We start from the raw sequence: 25730 nt of genomic DNA on the forward strand, positions 1-25730 counted from the left end.
ACTTCCGAAGTGCTATCAGTTGCCAGGCTCAGAGATAAAAGAGGGACATAGAATCTGTTCTTTTGGTGGCATTAAGTTGGAAATAAACCAGGAAGCCTTAATACAAGTTAAGTTAGTTCTGACATATACCATGTATTTTTTATGAACCTGAGCATGTTTATAGTTAGTAGGTAGACAGAAGTGTCTTAAACAAACCTGTTGAAGTCATGCATGTTTGTTGAAATGATAGCTGCCCTTTTCTTAGATGTGTTTTATGCCTTGTTGAAATTTTTAAATTTTATTACTTGTTAGTCACTAGTTTGTATGTATTCAGAGTTGTAGATTTATATAGTAATAGAATGACAACATTTTTTCCAGCTTTCTATCTAAAATACTTTTGAGGGGGAATCTTTTATTTTTATTTCTGTATGTTTCATACTAGACATTTATAAATAAAGGACAACATAGTTGTGTTAATGACTTTATCATCATTTACTATTTCACTTGAAAATTACAAAGAATAATATTCTAGTTAACTTCAGGTACATACAAATATTATTTTTAATAGCCCAAGAATAGGACTTATATTACTAAATGCTTAAATGCTCAGAATATATTCCAATAATTTAAATTTTATTGAATATAGAACTAACTTGGAAAATATACACAAACTATGTGATATAAACACAAATATTTATACATTCCTTTCTTACTGGATTTCACCCTTCCAGCTCTGTTAATGTGTGATTCAGTCATTTAATATGATTTTATAGTTCTTCTATACTTACATGCAATCTGTGGTTTTGATCAGGTGTTTCTTTTTTTCTGCTAATGTGAGTTAATTGTTGTAGCACAGCTAGTCTCTGATTATCCATTGCTAAGTGAGAAAAGAGTACAGAATAAAAAATTACAATTTAAAAATTAAAACATCTCAGTCAAGGCAGTTTTTAACTTTTTTGTTTACTAGCAATTTCTGCAAACACACCTCCCCCCATCACTTCAAAAAAATGATATCCTTTCAATTTAATTTCTTATTCTGGTTTCTGTTAGAAGTGCTAAGAATGAATAACTCTTTCTGAAAGACAGAGGGGTAGAAAGTGAAGTTTTGGATAACCTACATGCTGAGTAATCCTCCTTTGAAATACAGCAAATGAGTTGAGGATTTCATAGAATTTTTTTCCTAATTTATCTCAGGAATAGTCTGACCCCCCCCCAAAAAAAAACAGCTACTATAGAAAAGACCATATTATAAATATTTTCATATTCTATCTATGACCCATAAGTACTCAAATAATCCTATTTAATTAAGCAGTTTTTCTGATTCAACTCATTTTGAATCAAGTAATTGTTGAAATGTTCTGCAAACCCTTGGTTATATTATTAGTATATTAGAGGGAATTTTATTGTCATTTTTCAAGGAGTTCACTTAAATAAAAATTCTTATTGTGTCCTGTTCTTATTGTAGTCATGGAAGAGAAATCTTTTAGCCTTGCCATCAAGTTGAAATTGCCCTTTAGATTTCTCATGTTTATAACCTCAGTAATTCTAGCTAGTAAAACAAAAACTTCATAAATATTCAAAAGGCAGCCTGGACCAGATCCAAACAGTTTCAGTTATATACCGCATTGTCTTACTAGAAATTTGTATTTTTTATTTATGTTCCCTACCCACCATTTCATATGGCTGTCATAGATCTTCAAAGTTTAGAATTAATTTTAGTATTTAGATTTCTAAAATTCCATTATTAGAAGTCATTTTATCTTATATAGTTAATCTTTGTAAGAGTTTTTTTTTTAACCTATATTCCTCTGCAATCAATAACGTCTCTAAACCTTTTAGAGTTTTGTAGATAGTTGGCCACAACAAATTGTGTTCCTAAATTTCTCTGTAGAATTCTTGTAAAACCATACAACTAGTAATGTTCATTAAATATTGTAGTTTAATTATCACCAACATTATTATACATCATTCATTGAACTTCCTTAGATCCATTTTGACACCATTTCTTCTTAAAAGTAACATAAAACCAAAAAACTCTGAAGGTAATCACACGAATTTTTTGTCTTGCGGTTTGAGCTGTATTAAAACTTACAGCAGCACTTCCAAATGGCCACTTACCACTGTAACTAGTGGTCAGATGACCTTAAAACAGCATTAAATTTGTATATATTGTAACTTGAATTGAAAATCTTCTGGGAGGAGAAAAGAGAAGACTGCTCTTGTAAAGCTGACTTAAATCACTTTTAATACCTGATTATGTATGTTGACATTTTGTCCACTGTTTAGCATTCTCTTTTGATTTATGCCATGCTGAATTACATGTAGATCATTGTTTTTAAATATTTTGAAAAAAAGAAGTTACAGTTCATTTTCTTAAACTCTTAACAAGTTTAAAATTAGTGTTTCATGAAGGAAAATTTCTGAGTATTCTAATGGCTTTTTTAAACAAATGATTTATTTGCTAGGTAAGTTCTCTTCTACGCTTTATGAGACTGGTGGCTGTGATATGTCACTTGTGAATTTTGAACCAGCAGCAAGAAGAGCGTCCAATATCTGGTATGTGTGAAGTCGTGTTAGGGGAGTTTATGTACTTGATAATAAGTTTGCCATTTTTAAAGTTTGTAAATCTTGAGTTAGAAGAGTTATTTGTTTATATTGGCTTAAATAAATTCACATTATGTAAAAATTTCCTATAGATGTTACTGTGGGATAGTGGTTTCCCACAATTTCAAATTTAACTCTCTATATATTGCATGATGGAAAAAACTTATTAGAAAAACATTTACACAACTATGTTAAAATCCATCAATTCTCTTTTTTGGTGTAATTTCAAATTTTTATTTCTGTGTGAGGATTTCAGCCAAGTGTCTTTTTAAATGATCGTCTTTCATTTTGTTTTAAAATGTGTTTACCAACTATAAGGAGGAGGAATTTCTTAAAATATGACTCATGTGTTACATTTAATTTCTTTTCTCTCCTTCCCTCAGGAAGAAATTATGTAAGATAACAGAAGTTTGGAGGAAAGCAAATAAGAAATAGAAACCTTGATCATATAACACAGTTATAATTTAGAATGTGTTAAAATTTTTGAAAGTTTTTACTCATCTGTTCAAATTGCTGTATTGAAACTCACTGTTGCTTGGTTAGCCCACTTTTTTTTCCCACAGGGGTCATTTGATTTATATTTTAGGACTTCTGTTTAATAATGGGCCACTTATTTAAATGTTACATATCTATGGGCAGTTCACTTAGTTTTTTCAGTTTTCAGGGGCTATTTAAAACAATAAGATCTTATGGTCACTTAGCATGAACATTTAAAAACTGTACTCTTTAAGCTCTTTTAATACTGTTTCAGAGTTTACCCCCTCAGATTGAATTGCGGTGTTTAGATGATTTTGTAACTGTGGAAGCAACAGGAGGATGGAGCACTGAGAATAATTATGTTTAACATAATTCAAGATAAGAACAATTCCTTACACCATAATGTGTTAAGGTCTCAAGTTTTGAAATCTAAACTTGAGTGAACTGTGGAAACTGAATTGTCATGTTCTGGACTACCATATAGATTAAATTTATTGTGGCTCCTGGCAATATGTTAATTGCTTTCTTAAAAGTTTTCACAGGAACCTTAAAATCAGTTCAGTCGTGTCCGACTCTCTGTGACCCCATGGACTTCAGCACACCAGGTTTCCCTGTCCATCACCAACTCCTGGAGTTTACTCAAACTCATGTCCATTGAGTTGGTGATACCATCTAGCTATCTCATCCTTTGTCGTCCCCTTCTCCTCCCGCCTTCAATCTTTGCCAGCATCAGGGTCTTTTCAAATGGGTCAGTTCTTCACATCAGGTGGCCAAAGTATTGGAGTTTCAGCTTCAGCATCAGTCCTTCCAATGAATATTCAGGACTGATTTCCTTTAGGATGGACTGGTTTGATCTCCTTGCAGTCCAAGGGACTCTCAAGAGTCTTCTCCAACACCACAGTTCAAAAGCTTCAATTCTTCGACACTCAGTTTTCTTTATAAGTCCAACTCTCACATCCATACATGACTACTGGAAAAACTAGTTTTGACTAGACGGACCTTTGTTGGCAAAGAAGTATCTCTGCTTTTTAATATGCTGTCTAGGATCCTTCCAAGGAGTAAGTGTCTTTTAATTTCATGGCTGCAATCACCATCTGCAGTGATTTTGGAGCCCCTCAAAATAAAGTCTGTCACTGTTTCCATTGTTTACCCATCTATTTGCCATGAAGTGATAGGACCAAATGCCCATGATCTTACTGAATGTTGAGCTTTAAGCCAGTGTTTTCACTCTCCTCTTTCACTTTCATCAAGAGGCTCTTCAGTTCTTCTTTACTTTCTGCCATGAGGGTGGTATCATCTGCATATCTGAGGTTATTGATATTTTTCCCGGCAATCTTGATTCCAGTCTAGCATATTTCATGATGTACTCTGCATATAAGTTAAATAAGCAGGATGTCAGTGTACAGCCTTGATATATTCCTTTCCCAATTTGGAACTCAGTTCTAACTATTGCTTCTTGATCTGCTTACAGATTTCTCAGGAGGCAGGTCAAGTGGTGTGGTATTCCCATCTCTTTCAGAATTTTCCAAAATTTGTTGTGATCCACACAGTCAAAGATTTTGGCATAGTCAGTAAAGCAGAAATAGATATTTTTCTGAAACTCTCTTGTTTTATCGATGATCCAGAGGATGTTGGCAATTTGATCTCTGGTTCCTCTGCCTTTTCTAAATCCAGTTTGAACATCTGGAAGTTCATGGTTCACATACTGTTGCAGATGACTGCAATTGTGCGGGAGTTTGAGCATTCTTTGGCATTGCCTTTCTTTGGGATTGGAATGAAAACTGACCTTTTCCAGTCCTGTGGCCACTGCTGAGTTTTCCAAGTTTGCTGGCATATTGAGTGTAGCACTTTCACAGCATCATCTTTCAGGATTTGAAATAGCTCTACTGGAATTCCATCACCTCCACTAGCTTTGGTCATAGTGATGCTTCCTAAGGGCCGCTTGACTTCACATTCCAGAATGTCTGGCTCTAGGTGAGTGATCACCCCGTTGAGATTATCTGGGTCGTGAAGATCTTTTTTGTATAGTTCTTCTGTGTGTTCTTGCCACCTCTTCTTAATATTTTCTGCTTCTGTTAGGGCCATACCATTTCTGTCCTTTATTGTGCCCACCTTTGCATGAAATGTTCCCTTGGTATCTCTAATTTTCTTGAAGAGATCTCTAGTCTTTCCCATTCTATTGTTTTCCTCTATTTCTTTGCACTGATCACTGAGGAAGGCTTTCTTATCTCTCCTTGCTATTCTTTGGAATTCTGCATTCAAATTGGTATCTTCCCATTTCTCCTTTGCCTTTCGCTTTTCTTCTATTCACAGCTATTTGTAAGACCTGCTCAGACAACCATTTTGCCTTTTTGCATTGCTTTTCCTTGGGGATGGTTTTGATCCCTGTCTCCTGTACAATGTCACGATCCTCTGTCCATAGTTCTTCAGGCACTCTGTCTATCAGATCTAATCCCTTGAATCTGTTTCTCACTTCCAGTGTATAATCATAAGGGATTTGATTTAGGTCATACCTGAATGGTCTAGTGGTTTTCCCTGCTTTCTTCAATTTAAGTCTGAATTTGGCAATAAGGAGTTCATGATCTGAGCCACAGTCAGCTCCTGGTCTTGTTTTTGCTGACTGTATAGAGCTTCTCCATCTTTGGCTGCAAAGAATCTAATCAGTCTGATTTTGGTATTGACCATCTGGTGATGTCCATGTGTAGTCTTCTCTTGTATTGTTGGAAGAGGCTGTTTGCTATGACCAGTGCATTCTCTTGAACTCTATTAGTCTTTGCCCTGCTTCATTCTGTACTCCCAAGGCCAAATTTGCCTGTTACTCCAGGTGTTTCTTGACTTCCTACTTTTGCATTCCAGCCCCCTATGATGAAAAGGACATCATAGGGGTGTTTCTGTGTGTTAGTTCTGGAAGGTCTTCATAGAACTGTTCAACTTCAGCTTCTTCAGCATTACGGGTTGAGGCATAGACTTTGAGTACTGTGGTATTGAATGTTTTTCCTTGGAAATGAACAGAGATCATTCTGTCATTTTGAGATTGCATTCAAGTACTGCATTTTGGACTCTTTTTTTGACTGTGATGGCTACTCCATTTCTTCTAAGGGATTTGCCCACAGTAGTATACATAATGGTCATGTAAGTTAAATTCACCCTTTCCAGTCCATTTTAGTTCACTGATTCCTAAAATGTCGATGTTCACTCTTGCCATCTCCTGTTTGACCACTTCCAATTTACCCTGATTCATGGACCTAACATTCCAGGTTCCTAAGCAATATTGCTCTTTATAACATTGGACTTTACTTCCATCACCAGTCACATCCAGAACTGGGTGTTGTTTTTGCTTTGGCTCCGTCTCTTCATTCTTTCTGGAGTTATTTCTCCACTGATCTCCAGTAGCATATTGGGCACCTACCAGCCTGGGGAGTTCATCTTTCAGTGTCCTATCTTTTTGCCTTTTCGCACTGTTCATGGGGTTCTCAAGGCAAGAATACTGAAGTGCTTTGCCATCCCTTCTCCACTAGGCCACGTTTTGTCAGAACTCTCAGAAACATGACCCTTGCCTAACTCAGTGAAACTATGAGCCATGCTGTGTAGGGCCACCCAACCTTGTGCTAGAAGTCCTCTTATCCTGTGAGGAAACTGAGGTATTAAAAGATTAGATAACTGTCCAAGATCTCATTCAGTTGAGGAAGAGGTTTGAATATAAATACTCTGACCCACAGGTTATGCGCCTTATCACAGCCCTAGGAAAATTTGACTTTGTAATTTGAAGTTTACATGGAAAAGTAAAGACAGTGTAAATGTCATATAATTGTTCATGCATTTATTTTTCTTTCTACTACTTGACAAGCTGTTTATTCCCTAAAGTATTTTTCATTTTATTTTAGTGACACGGATTCTCATGTATCCAGTTCTACCTCAGTTCGATTTTATCCACATGATGTGGTAGGTTTTCCTTTATTTTTATAAAATGATATATTTTTGTTAGTTATATAAAGCAGAAAAATGGTGAGGTTATATAATATTGATTTTGTTGAAAACTATGGCAAAATCACCTTTGCTGTTCCAAAATGGATGTCTTCTCATAAGTCCTTTGTTAAGAAATGAATATAAAACCCCGTAAAGTTGGATTAGCTATATATGAATGCGTAATTATACTTCTAAGACCTTTGTCATTTTTGAGATTGCATTCAAGTACTACATTTTGGACTGTTTTTTTGACTGTGATGGCTGCTCCATTTCTTCTAAGGGATTTGCCCACAGTAGTACACATAATGGTCATCTAAGTTAAATTCACCCATTCCAGTCCATTTTAGTTTGCTGATTCCTAAAATGACATTCCTCACCAATGTCATAATCTAGGTGTGCCATTTTAAAACTTCACTTTGAATATTATGGTTTTGGTACATAGCTAACTGATCTGGTACTGTGAGCTGTTGGTTAACTATTAGTTATTTTTATATCAGTGTGTATATCTGTGTGTGTGTGTGTGTGTGTGTGTGTGTGCACGCACGTGGAGAGCTTAGTGACATTATTGCTCTATTAAAAAAAAACATAGAAGATACAGTGGGTATATTTTAAAAGATAACAAAGATAGCACTGCCTTTGTGTGATACATATAAAGATGTATATATTGAGGTTAAAAAAATAAAGTAGATAAAATCCTTACAAGCCATATATGAGATATTTAGATAAATTTAATGCCAAAGGGATTAATTATAATGTTTGCTCAAGTCCTTTGTGTTAAATGACAAAGTAGTATTTTCCACCATTAAATGGTGTGAGAGCCTTGAGATAGCACAATTCTGGCTAGTGCTATGCTAGATGTAGTCAACTTTTGATTCTTTCAGAGGAAGGAGAAGCTGGATGAGTTGAACCTGAAAGAAACATAATGTGGTAATATCCTGTATAGCCTCAGCTGAGCAGTGTGCCAAAACAAAAATAAATGCGTATGGGAGGGATTTGAAAACAGCAGTAATGATGTTGAGAGAGTATGGGAAGAATTGAGCATTGAAGACATTGAATCCAGGGCAGAGGAGCTTATATTTACCATAGTAGTGAGCTTCACAGCTTAATGAGAGAAGAGAAGGGACAGGGAGCAGGATACCACTAACCATTCTCTGTAGGTTGTGGAATGGATCCACCAGCTATACAGCCATAAAATGCTAAAATTTCAAACACTCCCTAATAAAATCTTTCCAAAAGCCCCATCAGTTGATTTGCTTTGTTGTAGAGATTTCTTTCTTTGTCACCTTCTGTAGTTTCTAATGATCATAAAGTATCCACAAGAGTGGACTAGTATAGAGAATTAAGGTGGTTTTGATAATCTGCAAGCTGATTGGGTAGCCCTTGAATCATGACTTGATTAAAGATATTTTAAGCCTTTCAGTGCTGATTTTCTTTTAGCTTTCTCTTCCACAGATCCGACTGAACAGACTATTGACCATCGACACAGATTTATTGGAACAACAAGACATTGACCTAAGCCCTGATTTGGCAGCTACTTACGGTCCAACAGAAGAAGCTGCTCACAAAGTTAAACACTATTATCGCTTTTGGATCTTGCCTCAGCTGTGGATTGGCATTAACTTTGACAGACTCACACTTTTGGCCCTGTTTGATAGGTGAGAATGTAGATTTTACTTTTAAATTGAAATGTTTCAAATTACCCGTTGAGTATTTGACTTGGTTTCCATGTTGGAAAGTGTTTTCTATTTTAGAAATCACTTTTATCATTAAGAATCATGCAACTGTGTTTAAAAGCCAGAGAATATGAGGTGTTAATGGGTGTAAGGTTATACATATTACAGTGACTCTTACTATGAAAGGTTTAAGAGGAAGTTTCTTTCCCTACTTCTTGTCACTAGTCTTAATAGTAAACAGCAGTAGTTAGTTATGAACTTGGTGGCCAAATGCTGCTTCTAGTTTACTCCAAGGAGTGAAAAAGGCTGGACTTACTCTTCCACCTGAAACAATGAAAAACAGATAAAATTCATGAACCAGTGGTTTTCAAGACACGGGAGATAAGACAGAAAAAGACGGTGACACCTGAGAGATAGGAAGCAAGTTATGTGAGCCCTGCAATTGCCCAGCTTACTGCCTAAAGAGAGTTTCCAGGTTCTGATCCTGAAGTAGAGTCCAGCAGACTTGCTGAGTTGAGGAGATGGAGCTGAGTCCAGGGAGACTAGAGCAGCCTGAGCCTGTGGTACAGAACATCAGAGAGAGGATCGCTGCTCAGAGAGAAACTCAGAGATGTGTAGCGGATCCCCTCACTGTTTAGCAGAGTATTGGTAAGAGAATGTGTGAGGAGACTAGGCCAGGGGAGAGAATCATGTAAAAGAAATCATGTGAATCATGTCAAAGAAATAGAGGCACAGTGCCTGGCACACAGGGCTGGGAATGGTGCCTGTCCTCACCTGCTGGGCTGAAGAAACTCATAATAATTCATATTTTATGGTGCATTATGTACAGTACTCAGGAAAGTCCTGCCTTAGAAGTCGGAGCACTTAGCCCTAGTATAGGCACTGTTCCAGACCCACCTAGCAAGTCATAAAAGCAAGACTTGAAAGGATCCAACTGTTTTCAAGTAGTGTAGCAAAGCTCAAGAAGATTTATAGAAATTCAGAAATTCTCACCACATAAAAAGTTGAGGTTCACAAGGTCTGGCATCCAGAGAATACCAAGCATACAAAGAAATGACAAAACGTGATTTATAATGAGGGAAATAATGAGTCAGTCGAAACCAGCCTTTAGCTGTCACTGATATTAGAATTAGCAAAGACATTAAAGTTTTAACTATACTTTGCATGTTAATAAAAGTTAAGTAGATATATGGAAAATGCAAAGGAAAAAAAAAGACCCAAATTGAACTTGCAGATGAAAACTAAAATGTCTGAGATGAAAAATACAGTGGATGAGATTAATGGTAGGTTAGACATTACAGAAGAAAATCTTAATGAAGTTGAAAGCATGGCAGTAGAAACTATTGGAAGTGAAACAAAAGAAAAAGAATTCCCCTCCCTCCCCTCAACAAAAAGAACATACAGAATGAAAGTATGCTCTGGGAGAGGTGGGGAGAGAAAAAATTTTGAGGAAGTTAATGGTGGAAAACTTTCCAAATTCGATGAAAACTATTGAAGAATCTCCTTGAATCTCAAGTACAAGAAACATGAAAAAAACTATAGCAAGGCATATGGTTGTTCAAAACCAATAATAAAATTTTTTTAAACTTCAAGAGGAAGAAGATACAGTTTGTATAGGGGAACAAGGATAAGGAAGACATCAGATTTATTGTTGGACAAAATCCAGATAAGATAATGAAGCAACATTTTTAAAGTATTGAAGGGAGAAAAAGCTCAACCTGGAATTCTGTAGCCAGCAAAACTGCAAAAGCCAGGATGAAATAAAGATAGTTTCAGACTAGAAAAAACTGGGAAGACTCTTTTTCTGGCAGATCCACAGTACAATATAGTACCGGATTTCTTTCAGGCAGAAGGATAATAATACCAACTGGAAATATGGAGCTACCCAAGGAAACAAAAGGTGAATGCAAATGTTAACTACATGAATAAATATATAAGATTTCTTCTCACTAATTAAATCTTTTTGAGACATAATTGGATGTTTAAACAAAAATGATGATATATATTGTGTGATTTATAACATAAGTAAAAGTAAATTTCACAATAATAATAGCATAACTTTTATCAAGATAAACCATATTGTAGGCCATAGTATGTCCTTTACTCCAGGAAAGGACATTTGAAAGTATACTACTATAAGTTTCTTATACAATATGTGAATTGATTTAAGTTTATTTGAGTTAGACTACCATAAAATGTATACTTTAAACCCTAAAGCAAACACTAAGATAACAAAAGAGTTATAAATGGTAAGTTAAAAAAATAAAGGAGATAAAATAGACTTACAAAAATTATTCTCTTAATATAATATAAGGCAGAAAAAGAGATCAAAAACAGATTGACACAAGATAAATGGCAAGGTGATAGTTGGGAAAAGCCAGAAATTGTCAACTTGGAGAAAATAGCAAGACTCAATTCTTTGCTGCCTATAAGAAATGCACTTTAAATATAAAAGTAGAAAAGATAGATCATCCTAACACTAATCAAATTAAAGTCGGGATAGCTAAATTAATATCAGGCAAAGTAGTTTTCATATCAGACAAAGTAGATTTCATTGGAGAAGGCAATGGCAACCCACTTCAGTTTTCTTGCCTGGAGAATCCCAGGGATGGGGGATCCTGGTGGGCTGCTGTCTGTGGGGTCGCACAGAGTCGGACGTGACTTAAGCGACTTAGCACCAGTAGCAGCAGCAGCAGCAAAGTAGATTTCAGAGCAAAGAAAATGTTCTTTTTACTCCAAGATAAAAGGAGGTGGTTGTATAATGATAAGGGGTTAGTTAATCCATAGGATTTAACCATTCTAAATGTTTCTACATCTAAACAATACTACAAACTAAAAGCTGATAGAAATAGAAATGGATAAATTTACAGTTATAGTTGAATTCAACATGAAAGTGAAGTGTCAGTTGCTCAGTCATGTCTGACTCTTTGCAATCCCATGAACTGTAGCCTCTGTCCTTGGAATTATCCAGGCAAGGATATTGGAGTGGGTAACGTTTCCTTTTTCCAGGGGATCTTCCCAACCCAGGAATCGAACCTTGCAGGCAGACTGACTGCAAGTCTCCCACATTGCAGGCAAATTCTTTACCGTCTAAGCTTATATACCTCTCTCAGTAATTGATAGAACAAGTGTAGAAAATGAATAACGATATAGTAAATTTGAACAATACTGTCAACCAGCCTCAAGTATCAATAACCTCAGATATGCAGATGACACCATCCTTATGGCAGAAAGTGAAGAGGAACTAAAAAGCCTCTTGATAACAGTGAAAGAGGAGAGTGAAAAAGTTGGCTTAAAGCTCAACATTCAGAAAACGAAGATCATGGCATCTGGTCCCATCACTTCATGGGAAATAGATGGGAAACAGTGAAAACAGTGTCAGACTTCATTTTTTTGCAGATTTTGCAATATCAGTGCAGATGGTGACTGCAGCCATGAAATGAAAAGATCCTTACTCCTTGGAAGGAAAGTTATGACCAACCTAGATAGCATATTGAAAAGCAGAGACATGACTTTGCCAGCAAAGGTCCGTCTAGTCAAGGCTATGGTTTTTCCAGTGGTCATGTATGGATATGAGAGTTGGACTGTGAAGAAAGCTGAATGCCGAAGAATTGATGCTTTTGAACTGTGGTGTTGGAGAAGACTCTTGAGAGTCCCTTGGACTGCAAGGAGATCCACCCAGTCCATTCTGAAGGAGATCAGCCCTGGGATTTCTTCGGAAGGAATGATGCTAAAGCTGAAACTCCAGTACTTTGGCCACCTCATGTGAAGACTTGACTCATTGGAAAAGATGCTGATGCTGGGAGGGATTGGGGGCAAGAGGAGAAGGGGACGGCCAAGGATGAGATGGCTGGATGGCATCACTGACTCGATGGACATGAGTCTGAGTGAACTCTGGGAGTTGGTGATGGACAGGGAGGCCTGGTGTACTGCGATTCATGGGGTCACAAAGAATCAGACACGACTGAGTGACTGAACTGAACTGTCAACTAACCTAAGCTGATGGGCATTTAGGAAACACTTCACTCATAACAACAAAATATATGTTATTTTACGTGCACACTTGAACTTTTATCAAGATAAATTCATATTCTAGGCCATAGTATAAGGATCAAATGTAGAAGGATGCAAGTTCTATGTAGTATATTCTCTGACCATAGTTGAGTTAATTATAAATCAGTAACAAAAGAACCTTGGAAAATTCCTAAATACTTGAAAGCAAAATACCTCCAAATAACTCACAAATCAAAGGAGAAATCAAGAGGTAAATTCAAAAATATTTTTAAACTGAATAAAAATTAAACACAGCTTACCAGAATTTTTGTGATGTTGTTAACATATTACTTGGAAGAATTTATAGCACGAATAAGAAGAAAAGTCAATTCAGTGCCTTCACCTTCCCTTTAGGAAAGTTTAAAAAAGAAGAACACATCAAACCTACGTATTCAGAAGCTAGAAAATTGTAAAGAACAAAGTGGAAGTCACTGAGGAGGACTCAGAAGACAGAAAAGTCAAGGAAACCAAAACCTCAGTTAAATTAATGCACTCTAGCCAGGATGACCAGGGCCAAAAATGTTACAGATGAGGGCATGTGAGCTAGGATGTCATGATAGGAATGTGAGCTAGGATGTCATGATAGATTCTACAAGTAATAAATGGATAATAAAATATTATGAGTGGTTATATGTAAATAAGATAAATTTCTTGAATAATAGAAATTATCAAATTTCACTCTGAAAGAAATATAATACTTAAGAAATACAATACCTATCAAATAAATGGGCATTATAGTTAAATACCTTCCCATAAAGAAAACTATTCAGGTCTAGAGAGTATCAAAATAATATCCCAAATCATAAAAATAGGCTTTTCAACAAGTGGTGCTGGCCCACTGGACTTCTCTATGCAAAAAAAAAAAAAAAAGAATTACCTTGTGTCATATTGTAAAAATTAACTCAAAATGGATCATAAACCTCAGTGTAAAGTCTAAAATATAAAATTCAGAAAAAAGCAAAACATAGAAAAGATTTGTGACTTTGGGCAAAATTGCTCAGATGTGACATAAAAAACAGGATCAATGAAAAAAATGGATGGATAAATTGGACTCATCAAAATTAAAGGCTGACAAAAGCTGACAGGAGAACACATGTTCAGAGACCAGTGATGTGGCAGAATGTAGTGTAGCAGGGCTGGCAAGAATCGCTGGGCTCAGCAAGTCTGGAATTCCACATCTGCCACAGAAGAACGAATGGAGAGATGCCAGTGTTCCGCTCATTGTTTTGAAAATACTGTTGAACTTATTTTCATCTGGGAGAACTGTCAAGTGAAATGGTACAGAGATGTTTGTGAATTTTATTTTTTAGGTCAATAGATCATTATAAATAGGGCGTTGACTTAATAAAAACAAATGAAAACATTTTCATGATTATAAATGCAATTTTTTATGAAATACATAGAAAGACTTTAAGGTAGAGGCCAGCCACAATCCTTCCACCCAGAGAGAACCATTATATCGATACATGGTGTATTTTCTTAATAGAACTTACATCTTCCTACAGTTCTATGTCCTGCTTTTTTTGTATAGCGATGTACTGAGCATGTTCCTGTGTCAATAAATGTTCTTTAAAATCAAGACTTTTAGTACTCTTGCCTAGAAAATCCCATGGACGGAGGAGCCTGGTAGGCTGCAGTCCATGGGGTCGCTAAGAGTCGGGCACGACTGAAACAAGTTAGCAGCAGCACATATTTTACATTTTGTGAGTAGCATTTGCCTAAGAAGTAATGAGACAGATAGTTATTTTTTTGGCATTATCTACAGAAATCATTTTAATTGCTGTATGTAGTATCTTGGATTTCACACTGCTTCTTTTACAGGGTCACTTTAGTAAAATATAGAACTGTCTCAGAAACTGATAGAGTAACTTTTTAATTTTCTAGAAACTCCTTTGAATATTTTTCAAACTTATTTCTTTGTATATTTCCTTTATTTGCCATCCAAGTTGGTTAGTTATTTGGCAACAAATTTGACAGAAAAGCAGATGTTAAGAGTAAAGTTATAACATAGAAATTAAAACTATATTATGTATTAGAACTTCACAGTCCTCTGTAGCATGCTTTATTTGCACATAAGAATGTGTGCTACTGTTGGTGGGAATGCAAATTGATACCGCCACTATGGAGAAGAGTATGCAGATTCCTTAAAAAACTAGGAATAAAACTACTGTATGACCCAGCAATCCCACTACTGGGCCTATACCCTGAGGAAACCATAATTGAAAAAGACACATGTACCCCAGTGTTCATCACAGCACTGGTTACAATAGCTAGTACATGAAAGCAACCTTTTCTTACTCTTCTATCTTTTTGCCTTTTCATACTGTTCAGGGGGGAACAGTATGAAAAGCGGGAATACTGAAGTGGTTTGCCATTCGCTTCTCCAAGTAGGGAAAACCACTGGACCATTCAGTTATGACCTAAATCAAATCACGTACGATCGTATAGTGGAAGTGACAAATGGATTCAAGGGATTAGATCTGATAGACAGAGTGCCTGAAGAACTATGGACGGAGGTCCGTGACATTGTACAGGAGGCAGGGATCAAAACCATCCCCAAGGGAAAACTATGCAAAAATTCAAATGATTGTCTGAGGAGGTCTTACAAATAGCTGTGAATAGAAGAGAAGGAAAAGGCAAAGGAGAAAAGGAAAGATAAACACATTTGAATGCAGAGTTCCAAAGAATAGCAAGGAGAGATAAGAAAGCCTACAGAAATAGAGGAAAACAATAGAATGGAAAAGTCTAGAGATCTCTTCAAGAAAATTAGAGATATTAAGGGAACATTTCATGCAGAGATGGGTACAATAAAGGATAGAAGTGGTATGGACCTAATAGAAGCAGATGATATTAAGCAGAGGTGGCAAGAATACACAGGAGAACTGTACAAAAAAGATCTTCATGACCCAGATAGTCATGATGGTGTGATCACCAACCTAGAACCAGACATCCTGGAATGTGAAGTCAAGTGGCCCTTAGGAAGCATCACTATGTACAAAGCTCGTGGAGGTGATGGAATTCCAGTTGAACTATCTCAAACCCTAAAAGATGATGCTGTGAACATGCTGCACTTAATATGCCAGCAAATTTGGAAAACTCAGCAGTGGCCACAGGACTGGAAAAGGTCAGTTTTCATTCCAGTCCCAAAGGCAATGCCAAAGAATGCTCAAACTCCCGCACAATTGCAGTCATCTCACACGCTAGTAAAGTCATGCTCAAAATTCCCCAAGCCAGACTTCAACAGTACGTGAACCATCAACCTCCAGATGTTCAAACTGGATTTAGAAAAGGCAGAGGAGCCAGAGATCAAATTGCCAGCATCCATTGGACCATCAAGAAAGCAAGAGAGTTCCAGAAAAACATCTATTTCTGCTTTATTGACTATGCCAAAGCCTTTGACTTTGTGGATCACAACAAACTGTGGAAAATTCTGAAAGAGATGGGAATACGAGATCACCTGACCTGCCCCCTGAGAAATCTGTATGCAGGTCAGGAAACAACAGTTAGAACTTAACATGGAACAACAGACTGGTTCCAAATCTGGGAAGGAGTATGCCAAGGCAGTATATTGTCACCCTGCTTATTTAACTTATATGCAGAGTACATCATGAGAAACACTGGGCTGAATGAAGCACAAGCTGGAATCAGGATTGCTGGGAGAAATATCAGTAACCTCAGATACGCAGATGACACCACACTTATGGCAGAAAGTGAAGAAGAACTAAAGAGCTTTTTGATGAAAGTGAAAGAGGAGAGTGAAAAGTTGGCTTAAAGCTCAACATTCAGAAAACTAAGATCATGGCATCTCGTCCCATCACTTCATGGGAAACAGTGACAGATTTAATTTTGTGGGGCTCCAAAATCACTGCAGATGGTGACTGCAGCCATGAAATTAAAAGATGCTTGCTCCTTGGAACAAAAGTTATGACCAACCTAGACAGCATAATAAAAAGCAGAGACATTACTTTGCCAACAAGGGTCGGTCTAGTTGAAGCTGTGATTTTTCCAGTAGTCATGTATGGATGTGAGAGTTGGACTATAAAGAAAGCTGAGCACTGAAGAATTGATGCTTTTGAACTGTGGTGTTGGAGAAGACTCTTGAGAGTCCCTTGGATGGCAAGGAGATCCAACCAGTCCCTCCTAAAGGAGAATAGTCCTGAATATTCATTGGAAGTACTGATGCTGAAGCTGAAACTCCAATACTTTGGCCACCTGATACAAAGAGCTGACTCATTTGAAAAGATCCTGATGCTGGGAAAGATCGAAGGCGGGAGGAGAAGGGGACGACAGAGGATGAGATGACTGGATCGCATCACCAACTCAGTGGACATGAGTCTGGAGATATGAGTCTCCAGGAGTTGGTGATGGTCAGGGAGGCCTGACATGCTGTAGTCCGTGGTGTCACAAAGCATCAGACACGACTGAGTGACTGAACTAAACTGGAAGCAGCCTAGATGTCCATCAACAGATGCATGGATAAAGAAGTTGTGGTACATATAGACAATGGAATATTAGCCATAAAAAGAAACATGTTTGACTCAGTTCTAATGAGGTGGCCAAACCTAGAGCCTATTATCCAGAATGAAGTAAGTCAGAAAAAGACAAATGTCGTAAACTAGTGCGTAATTTATGAAATCTAGAGAGATGTTGCTGATAAACCTACCTGCAGAGCAGCAGTGAAGGCCAGAAAGAGAGAACCGACTTGTGGACCCTTGGGTGGAGAGGGTGGGGCGAGTTGAGAGAGCAGCATTGAAACATGCGCATTACCGTATGCACAATTAGATGACCAGTGGAAATTCTCTGTGTGACGCATGGAGCTCAAATCCGGTGCTCTGTGACAACCTAGAGATGGGGTGGGAGGTGGGAGGGAGGCTTAAGAGGGAGAGGACCTTTGGCTAAGGACCTATGGCTGATTCACGTTGATATATGACAGAAACTAATATAATATTATAAAGCAGTTATCCTCCAATTAAAAGTAAATAAAAAATTTTTAAAGAATGTGTGCTAGCTTTCTATCTCAACCGGGCATACTTTTTCAGTATGAGCCAAAGCCTTCTTCAAACCTAGGACAAAGGAAAAAAAAAAACATTGTAGCAAATACAATATGAACTTCATATGGATGTCTTCCCCTTTTCACTCTGATTCATTTCTTGTATTGATCATGTACTTACTGATAATTTTTTTCTGTCTACAGAAATCGTGAGATCTTGGAAAATGTGTTAGCTGTCATCTTGGCTATTCTTGTGGCTTTCTTGGGATCCATTCTTCTTATACAAGGCTTCTTCAGAGATATCTGGGTCTTCCAGTTCTGCCTGGTGATAGCCAGCTGTCAGTACTCACTGCTTAAGGTACCAGCATCTCTCTTCTCTTCAGACTTTGGCATAATCGCTGTGTTAAAAGGCAAAAGGTTTTGTATCATTCATTGAATTACATTAAGAATATAACTTTTAGATTTATTTTCCTTGGATGTTTACATTAGATTGGGTAAGGAACAAAAGGGACATATAAACTTAAAAAAAATGATATGTGAATTAAACTTTTTTTTTGTATTAAATATTTGGGCACTTATTAAAAGAAAGAGGTTGTGGTGTTTGTTTTTTTTTTTTTTTGGGCATCACCTCCTGGGGTCGCAGAGTTGGAGACGACTGAGCGACTGAACTGAACTGAACATGGTTTGTGGAATCTTAGTTCCCTGACTAGGAATTTAACCCAGACCCCAGCAGTGAAATTACCAAGTCCGAACCACTGAACTGCCAGGGAATTTCCAAGAATTTGAGTTTTTGAAATTAATTTCTTTTTAATTTATCAATATTAACCCTCCTAATCTCATATTTTAAGTGTTCTATTATGTAGGTGAAATTTGTTAAAATCCATCATTGGTAGATAAAGTAATGTCAAAACTAGCATATTTATTCTTTGACAACACCAAGAGCACATGATTGGCATCCCTTTGCTTTTGTTCAAAGAGTGGCTCTGAAATACCAATTTTAAACTTTCCATAAATGGGAGAATTAAATACCAAAATTTTTACCCTCCATGCAACCTCACTGTGCACGGGTAACACGAACTGTTTTCTTCCCTTTCTTAGCCAGCTCTGTTTATTTGCCTGGTACACACTAACATGCAGAACCCTATCCCATCCCGAGAACTATTTGTTTAGTTCTGTTTACACCATCAGCTACCCTTGCTTTCTTCTCTCTCCATTTATAGACCTCTAGAGTAAGCCACCTGTGTCAAGTGCTCTGTTTCCTCAAGGCCCATCCATACGTTTTTCCTCGTCGCAGTTCTGAGATCACAGTCCTTGTGCGCTAATAATCTCTAGTTGCCAACCCTGTGGTCTTAGCCTTCGTTCTCTGTGAGTGCTGCTCCGTTTTTATGTTTTCCTTCTTGTTGATCTGTGATCTTATACTACCCTCGTGATCATCTGACTTTTCAAGTAACTTTGTTTTTCTTTGTTGATGCCCCTTTGTTCTTTTGACCGCTTCTTAATTTACGAGAATTTGCTAGGGTTTTATTTGGCCCTCTTTCCCGTTTGCACTTCTTGCCAATGAAGTCATCCTCTTTTATTGCCACTCTTATATACTTGCATATAAATCATGTCCACAATTTTTGTTTCAGTCCTCACCTTTCTCCTAAGCGTTAGTCCTGTATATCTAAGAGGAAGCTGGGCGTATTCTGAGAAGGGCGCACCATTGTCTTCTGATGTTTTCCTCTCCCAGTTCTTTTGCTTTTGATCCTAGTCTGTACCTGTGTGTACTCAGTTGTGTCTCACTCTTTGCGACCCCATGGACTGTCACCCACCAGGCTCCTCTGTCCATGGGATTCTGCAGGCAAGAATACTAGAGTGGATTGCCATTTCCTCCTCTAGGATTTGGTAGTAGTATACCAACCCAAGTCTTAGAGCCTCTGCTCCTTCCTTCTTGACCTTTAATTAATAACATTATCTGAAGTCTCTCTGATTAAATTTGGTGATTTCTGTGTTAAAATTTCTGGACTGTCTCCTTTTTGTTTCAGTTCCCGTTAAACCATCCCTTTATTGCCTTAAACCATTTGAATTCATTCCCTGGACTCAGTGTTTCTAACCCTGTTAATTTTGTCCACTGCTTAATATGGTTAGATATGGAAAAGGCAAAAGATAAGTGAGATTTTTTTAAGTATTTCAGATTTTTAAAATCAGCTTGACTACAAGAATAGTAATATCATAAACAGAAATAAGAAAGGCAGGAACAGAGCTTTAGGAGGATAAACATTCAAGTTGAGTTTAAAGAGACCAGACGAGGGCTATGTGCCAAACTCTCTGATCTTAGTCCAGTGTTGAATTACAGGATGGCAATAGACTATCCTAGTGAAGTTCTTTGGTATGCTATTGAAAATGAACTCCAACTCGGGAGAAAAGTCATCATTTGGGAGGTAACTGCATAATACCTTTTGAACATTTTTATAGAAAATTGATGGTCTCTTAGAAGGATATAACTTATTTGAGTTTGATGTGAAAATGCATCATATAAAATGTATACTTGATACAACTGCCATTGAATTGTTTAGTAAGCTTGAGTTTGGGGCATAACTGGAATCCTCTTTATAAGCTCACTCATGCTGCTGCTAAGTCGCTTCAGTCGTGTCTGACTCTGTGCGACCCCATAGATGGCAGCCCACCAGGCTCTCCCATCCCTGGGATTCTCCAGGCAAGGGCACTGGAGTGGGTTGCCATTTCCTTTTCCAGTGCTGCTGCTGCTGCTGCTGCTGCTGCTGCTAAGTCGCTTCAGTCGTGTCCGACTCTGTGCAACCCCATAGACGGCAGCCCACCGGGCTCCCCAGTCCCTGGGATTCTCCAGGCAAGAACACTGGAGTAGGTTGCCATTTCCTTCTCCAATGCATGAAAGTGAAAAGTGAAAGTGAAGTTGCTCAGTCGTGTCCAACTCTTCGTGACCCCATGGATTGCAGCCTACCAGGCTCCTCCGTCCATGGGATTTTCCAGGCAAGAGTACTGGAGTGGGGTGCCATCGCCTTCTCCGAAGCTCACTCATAGTTTATGCATTTCCTGAATGGAGTGATGTTGTCATAAGAAAGCATTCTGCCTTAATTGTACTTAGATGTTGTAATGTGCCAAGCAGTAAGATGGATCTATCAGCTGTTATATGCCATTTCAGAAACATAATAAGGTTAGGCGTTAGGAAAGATTTGAGTGGAGCTGGTGTTTCATCTTCTGTTGATGCTTCAGCAGAATTAATGACCTACAGGTCATGACTTAGCTATGCAATATTCACTTAAAATTATTTCACGTATTTTGGAAGTTAATGTAAAATTCCCAGGTCTTCAATAATATAATCTATCTTTCTGTTTCTTTTTTAGAGTGTTCAACCAGATTCTTCTTCTCCTAGACATGTAAGTCACTCTGATATACCTACAACTTGTGATTCCTTGACATTCCTCAGAAACCATTTTTTTGGTCATATGTCAGATTGAATTAAGATTTGTGGTAGTATTTTCTCATTGACAGAAGAAACTCCATGATTGTGCATTTGTTCTTTGTAGTCTCCTTTAATCTAGAGCAGTTCCTCAGTATTTGACACAGTATTGACGTTTTTAATGGATACAGGCTAGTTATTTTATACACGACCTTCAATTGGACTTTGTCTGATATTTCTTATTAGATACAGGCTGTGCTTTTTTGGTAGAAATAGTACAAAAGCAATGTGTTCTCAGTGTATCATATAAGGAAGCTCATAATAACTGATTTATGCTTTTACTGGTGATAACTGATCTTTTGTCTAAGGGTAGTATCTGCAGTGTTTTTCAAACTCCGCAGTGTTAACATTCAGGGCTGGATAATTGTTTGTTGAAAGTTGGGGGTGGGGAAGCTCTGTCCTATACATTGTAAGATGTTTAGCATTATCTCTGACTTCTACCCACTAGATGCCAATAGCATACTCACTCTAGTTGGGACAACCACAGTGTCTGCAGACTTTACCAGATGTCCCCTGGAGGGTGAAGTCTCCCCTGACCCCCTGCCCGCCCCCACCCCTTGAGAACCAATACTCTAATCTTACCATTTTTCTCTTGTAGTCAATAACTATATAGGAGACACTTGAGATTGTGTATATGTCCTGTTGCTCTGCACATCTCCACCGACTTGTTTTTAATATCTGTTGATGTTTCTTGGCTGAATCAGTTATTATTTCTTGGTGACCAAACAGTGATTTTTTAGGTCCATGTTCCCTTCTATATTTATTAGTTGACTTCTTTTTGTAAGTAAGAACTTTCCCTTTTCTTGTATTGTTGTGGTTTCACGGACTCTTACTTTATTAAATGGACCATAATGTTACTATCATTACTTTTGATGATCAAATTGTCCCTGATTTGACCATTGAGAACCCATCAGCTGCCTTCCTTGTCCTTTTGACATACCTTTATCATTTTAAAAGTGTTTTCTTCATTTGGAGCACAGTAATTTGTTCCAGGCTCATCTTATACTTTCCCCGTCTTAGCCTTGAACCAACTTTTTCTCTGTGGATCCTTGGATCCTTTTAGTGAGTATTGTTATCTGTAAACTAAGATCAGTTTGCTAGTAATCTTTATTACTAGAATATCATTGCTTCTAGGTCCTCTCAGTGGATAAAACTAGAAAAATATATGTATACACATATACTCACACATTTATTCTTCATCTGTCTGCATTATTAAAAATAATAAGTTCATAGTGATACTTAATTTCAATTGATATCCTAAAGTTTATTCTGTTCTTCCTCCTTTCCATATTTGTAATTCCCTTCTGCCACAGTCAGAAACGTGACTTCACATGGAAACATTTTGAATCTTAAGGATATAAGCCATCAAAGATCTCAGTAGCTAGTTGTGACTCTTCAAATTAACTAACCTGACTTCTTCTTAATGTCATTTTCAGGGTCATAATCGTATCATTGCCTACAGTAGACCAGTTTATTTCTGTTTATGCTGTGGTCTTATTTGGCTCTTGGATTATGGTAGCAGAAACCTAACGACAACCAAGTTCAAATTATATGGAATAACTTTCACCAATCCTCTGGTGCTTATATCAGCCAGGGATTTAGTTATAGGTGAGTCATCTTAAGGTATTGTAGGTCTTAACATTATTTGTATACAATCCATTCACTGATCTTTAAAAATAGTTTTAGTGGGCTTATTTTGGTATTTATTGCCATCCTCTCAGTAAGGAACGAAAAAACTATAGGGCATTAGGAATGAAAAAACTGATGATGAGCAAATAGAGCTGATGGAATGAGAGATTTCCCTTGGATCTTCATCTTAGGTTCCTATTATGTGAAACTAAATTGTTCATAGTTGGAAAGATTATTTAATACTCAGGCAGTTATGTAGAGAAATAATTTAAAATGGTAACTTTAAGAAATTTGCTTAGTAGTTTCAAGCAATTGTAAGAAACTTGCTTAGTAATCTGTGTTAATTTGGGGATGGGTGTGACATGCTATTTTTAACTTGCTTTTCTTTCCTTCTATAGTGTTTACACTCTGTTTCCCAATAGTATTTTTCATTGGTCTCCTGCCTCAGGTGAATACATTTGTAATGTACCTTTGTGAACAATTGGATATTCATATCTTTGGTGGTAATGGTGAGTACTTCCTTATAAAAATTAAGTTTAAAGTATTACTTTTACAGATCATTAAACAATAAACTGATCATTAAGTTGCTTTTTCAGTTTTTACTTTAGAATTGAAATTAGAAAGAAAAGGCACTATTTAATAATTAAAGATTGAACAGGAATTAGTTTGTAGATAGGAAAAAAATAGTCAAGTTTGCTACTTTAGTGAAAGATCCAGGAATAATGGAGATGATTTGTAACAAGTGTTAAAATACTGTTACCTTAAAGTTACAGTGAGTTACATGGAACTTTATAGACTTATGTAATATTTATAAAAGATCAAATAGTTTGAGCTCTGATATGTGGCATTATATTTACATTTTGAACTAGTGTATGCATTTGATATTCTATATTTAGTTTCAGAGCTTTGTTTCATTTTTAGAATCAGTTCAGTTCAGTCGCTCAGTCATGTCCAACTCTTTGCGACCCCATGGACTACAGCATGCCAGATCTCCCTATCCATCACCAATTCCCAGAGTTTACTCACGCTCATCATGTCCATTGAGTCGATGATGCCATCCAACCATCTCATCCTCTGTTGTCCCCTTCTCCTCCTGCTTTCAATCTTTCCCAGAATCAGGGTCTTTTCCAACAAGTCATTTTGTATCAGGCAGCCAAAGTATTGGAGTTTCAGCTTCAGCATCAGTCCTTCCAATGAATATTCAGGACTGATCTCCTTTAGGATGGACTGGTTGGATCTCCTTGCTGTCCAAGGGACTCTCAAGAGTCTTCTCCAACACCACAGTTCAGAAGCATCCATTCTTCAGTGCTCAGCTTTCTTTATAGTCCAACTCTCACATCTATACATGACTAATGGAAGAACCATAGCTTTGATTAGACGGACTTTTGTTGGCAAAGTAATGTCTCCGGTTTTTAATATGCTCTCTAGGTTGGTCATAACTTTTGTTCCAAGGAGCAAGCGTCATTTAATTTCATGGCTGCAGTCACCATCTGCAGTGATTTTGGAGCCCCCCAAAATAAAGTCTGCTACTATTTCCACTGTTTCCCCATCTATTTCCCATGAAGTGATGGGACCAGATGCCATGATCTTAATTTTCAGAAAGTTTGAGTTTTAAGCCAACTTTTTCACTCTCCTCTTTCACTTTCATCAAGAGGCTCTTTAGTTCTTTATGTCATAAGGGTGGTGTCATCTGCATATCTGAGGTTATTGATATTTTTCCCAGCAATCTTGATTCTAGCTTGTGCTTCCTCCAGTTCAGCATTTCTGATGATGTACTGTGCATATAAGTTAAATAATTAGGGGGACAATATACAGCCTTGAGTACTTCTTTCCTGAATAGGAACCAGTCTGTTGGTCCATGTTTCATTCTAAATGTTGGTGCTTGACCCGCATATAGACTTCTCAGGAGGCAGGTCAGGCGGTCTGGTATTCCCGTCTCTGGAAGAATTTTCCACAGTTTGTTGTGATCCACACAGTCAAAGGCTTTGGCATAGTCAATAAAGCAAAAGTGGGACACCTAAACCAGAATGCTTTTACATTTTACTAAAGAGGATTTTTAGAAATGTCTCTGCTTTTAGAGTAGAATATATGGATATGAATTGATACCATTAGAAATGTTTTCCCCTGTTGTATGTACATTTTATTTTCAAAATAAGTAAGACCATACCAAAATTACTCTGGAATAATGTTCTGCAGAAATTGAAAATAACACTTTGGTCTGTGGTTAGCTGAGGTTAAAGTATACCCTTATTTAGTTTAACCATCCAACATTTTACTGAGAGATGAGTGTACAGCTAGGAAAAAAAGTATGAAAGGGAAAGAAATTACTGACCTTTGTTCATCACATTTTGCTGTCCTTATCTCCCAAGTACAGCATTGAAATTATCTCTACTGATAAAGTTTTGATATTATAGTTTAAATTTGAAATAGAAACAAAGCTTTTTCTATGTTGCTGTGTATCTAGAGCACTTTTAATGTTTTGAAATTTTGAAGGAGCATGAATTAAGAACAGTTGGTGTTCAGCACAGCTTAATGGTTATAAAGCAGTTTCAGTATTTAGGGGGCTATTATAGGTGCTATATTAATCTATGGAGAAGGCTTAGTGTAGATAATTTATAATAGTGGGCATCATCATAATTTATAAACTTGTACGAGGTATAAGCTTTTTAATATCTCCTAAAGAAAAATTTTTCTTGTAGTTTTTTTTTAAGGTCACCATATAAAATTACTGTTGAAGTCTGTTATCTTAGGCATCCTTTCTTCCTTATTAGTAATCCCATTGGATCTGTTTTTTTGTTGTTAGTAATTAGTCAGATCTATACTTTTTGTGAGAATTAATTAACTGATTGCAGGAATATAAATTTACTTCTGTGGGTAGCAG

At 37.0% G+C, this 25730-nt stretch overlaps 1 protein-coding gene across 6 annotated transcripts in view; it reads left to right on the forward strand.

Moving 5' to 3' along the window:
* The window catches only part of PCNX1 (pecanex 1), a 189021-nt gene that overhangs the window by 85656 nt on the left and 77635 nt on the right, over nucleotides 1-25730 (forward strand). For 3 of the 6 annotated variants that reach the window (XM_015097153.3, XM_027971971.2, XM_027971973.2), the window contains 7 exons: nucleotides 2445-2535; nucleotides 6945-7002; nucleotides 8464-8681; nucleotides 17947-18100; nucleotides 21105-21137; nucleotides 22657-22828; nucleotides 23248-23358. In XM_015097153.3, the coding sequence (XP_014952639.3) occupies nucleotides 2445-2535; nucleotides 6945-7002; nucleotides 8464-8681; nucleotides 17947-18100; nucleotides 21105-21137; nucleotides 22657-22828; nucleotides 23248-23358 (837 nt within the window). The remainder of the gene's footprint in view (nucleotides 1-2444; nucleotides 2536-6944; nucleotides 7003-8463; nucleotides 8682-17946; nucleotides 18101-21104; nucleotides 21138-22656; nucleotides 22829-23247; nucleotides 23359-25730) is intronic. The other 3 variants (XM_027971972.2, XM_060418232.1, XM_027971974.2) reach the window with 1 other exon arrangement.

The sequence above is a fragment of the Ovis aries genome, chromosome 7, assembly GCF_016772045.2.
Source record: "Ovis aries strain OAR_USU_Benz2616 breed Rambouillet chromosome 7, ARS-UI_Ramb_v3.0, whole genome shotgun sequence".
Lineage (NCBI taxonomy): Eukaryota > Metazoa > Chordata > Mammalia > Artiodactyla > Bovidae > Ovis > Ovis aries.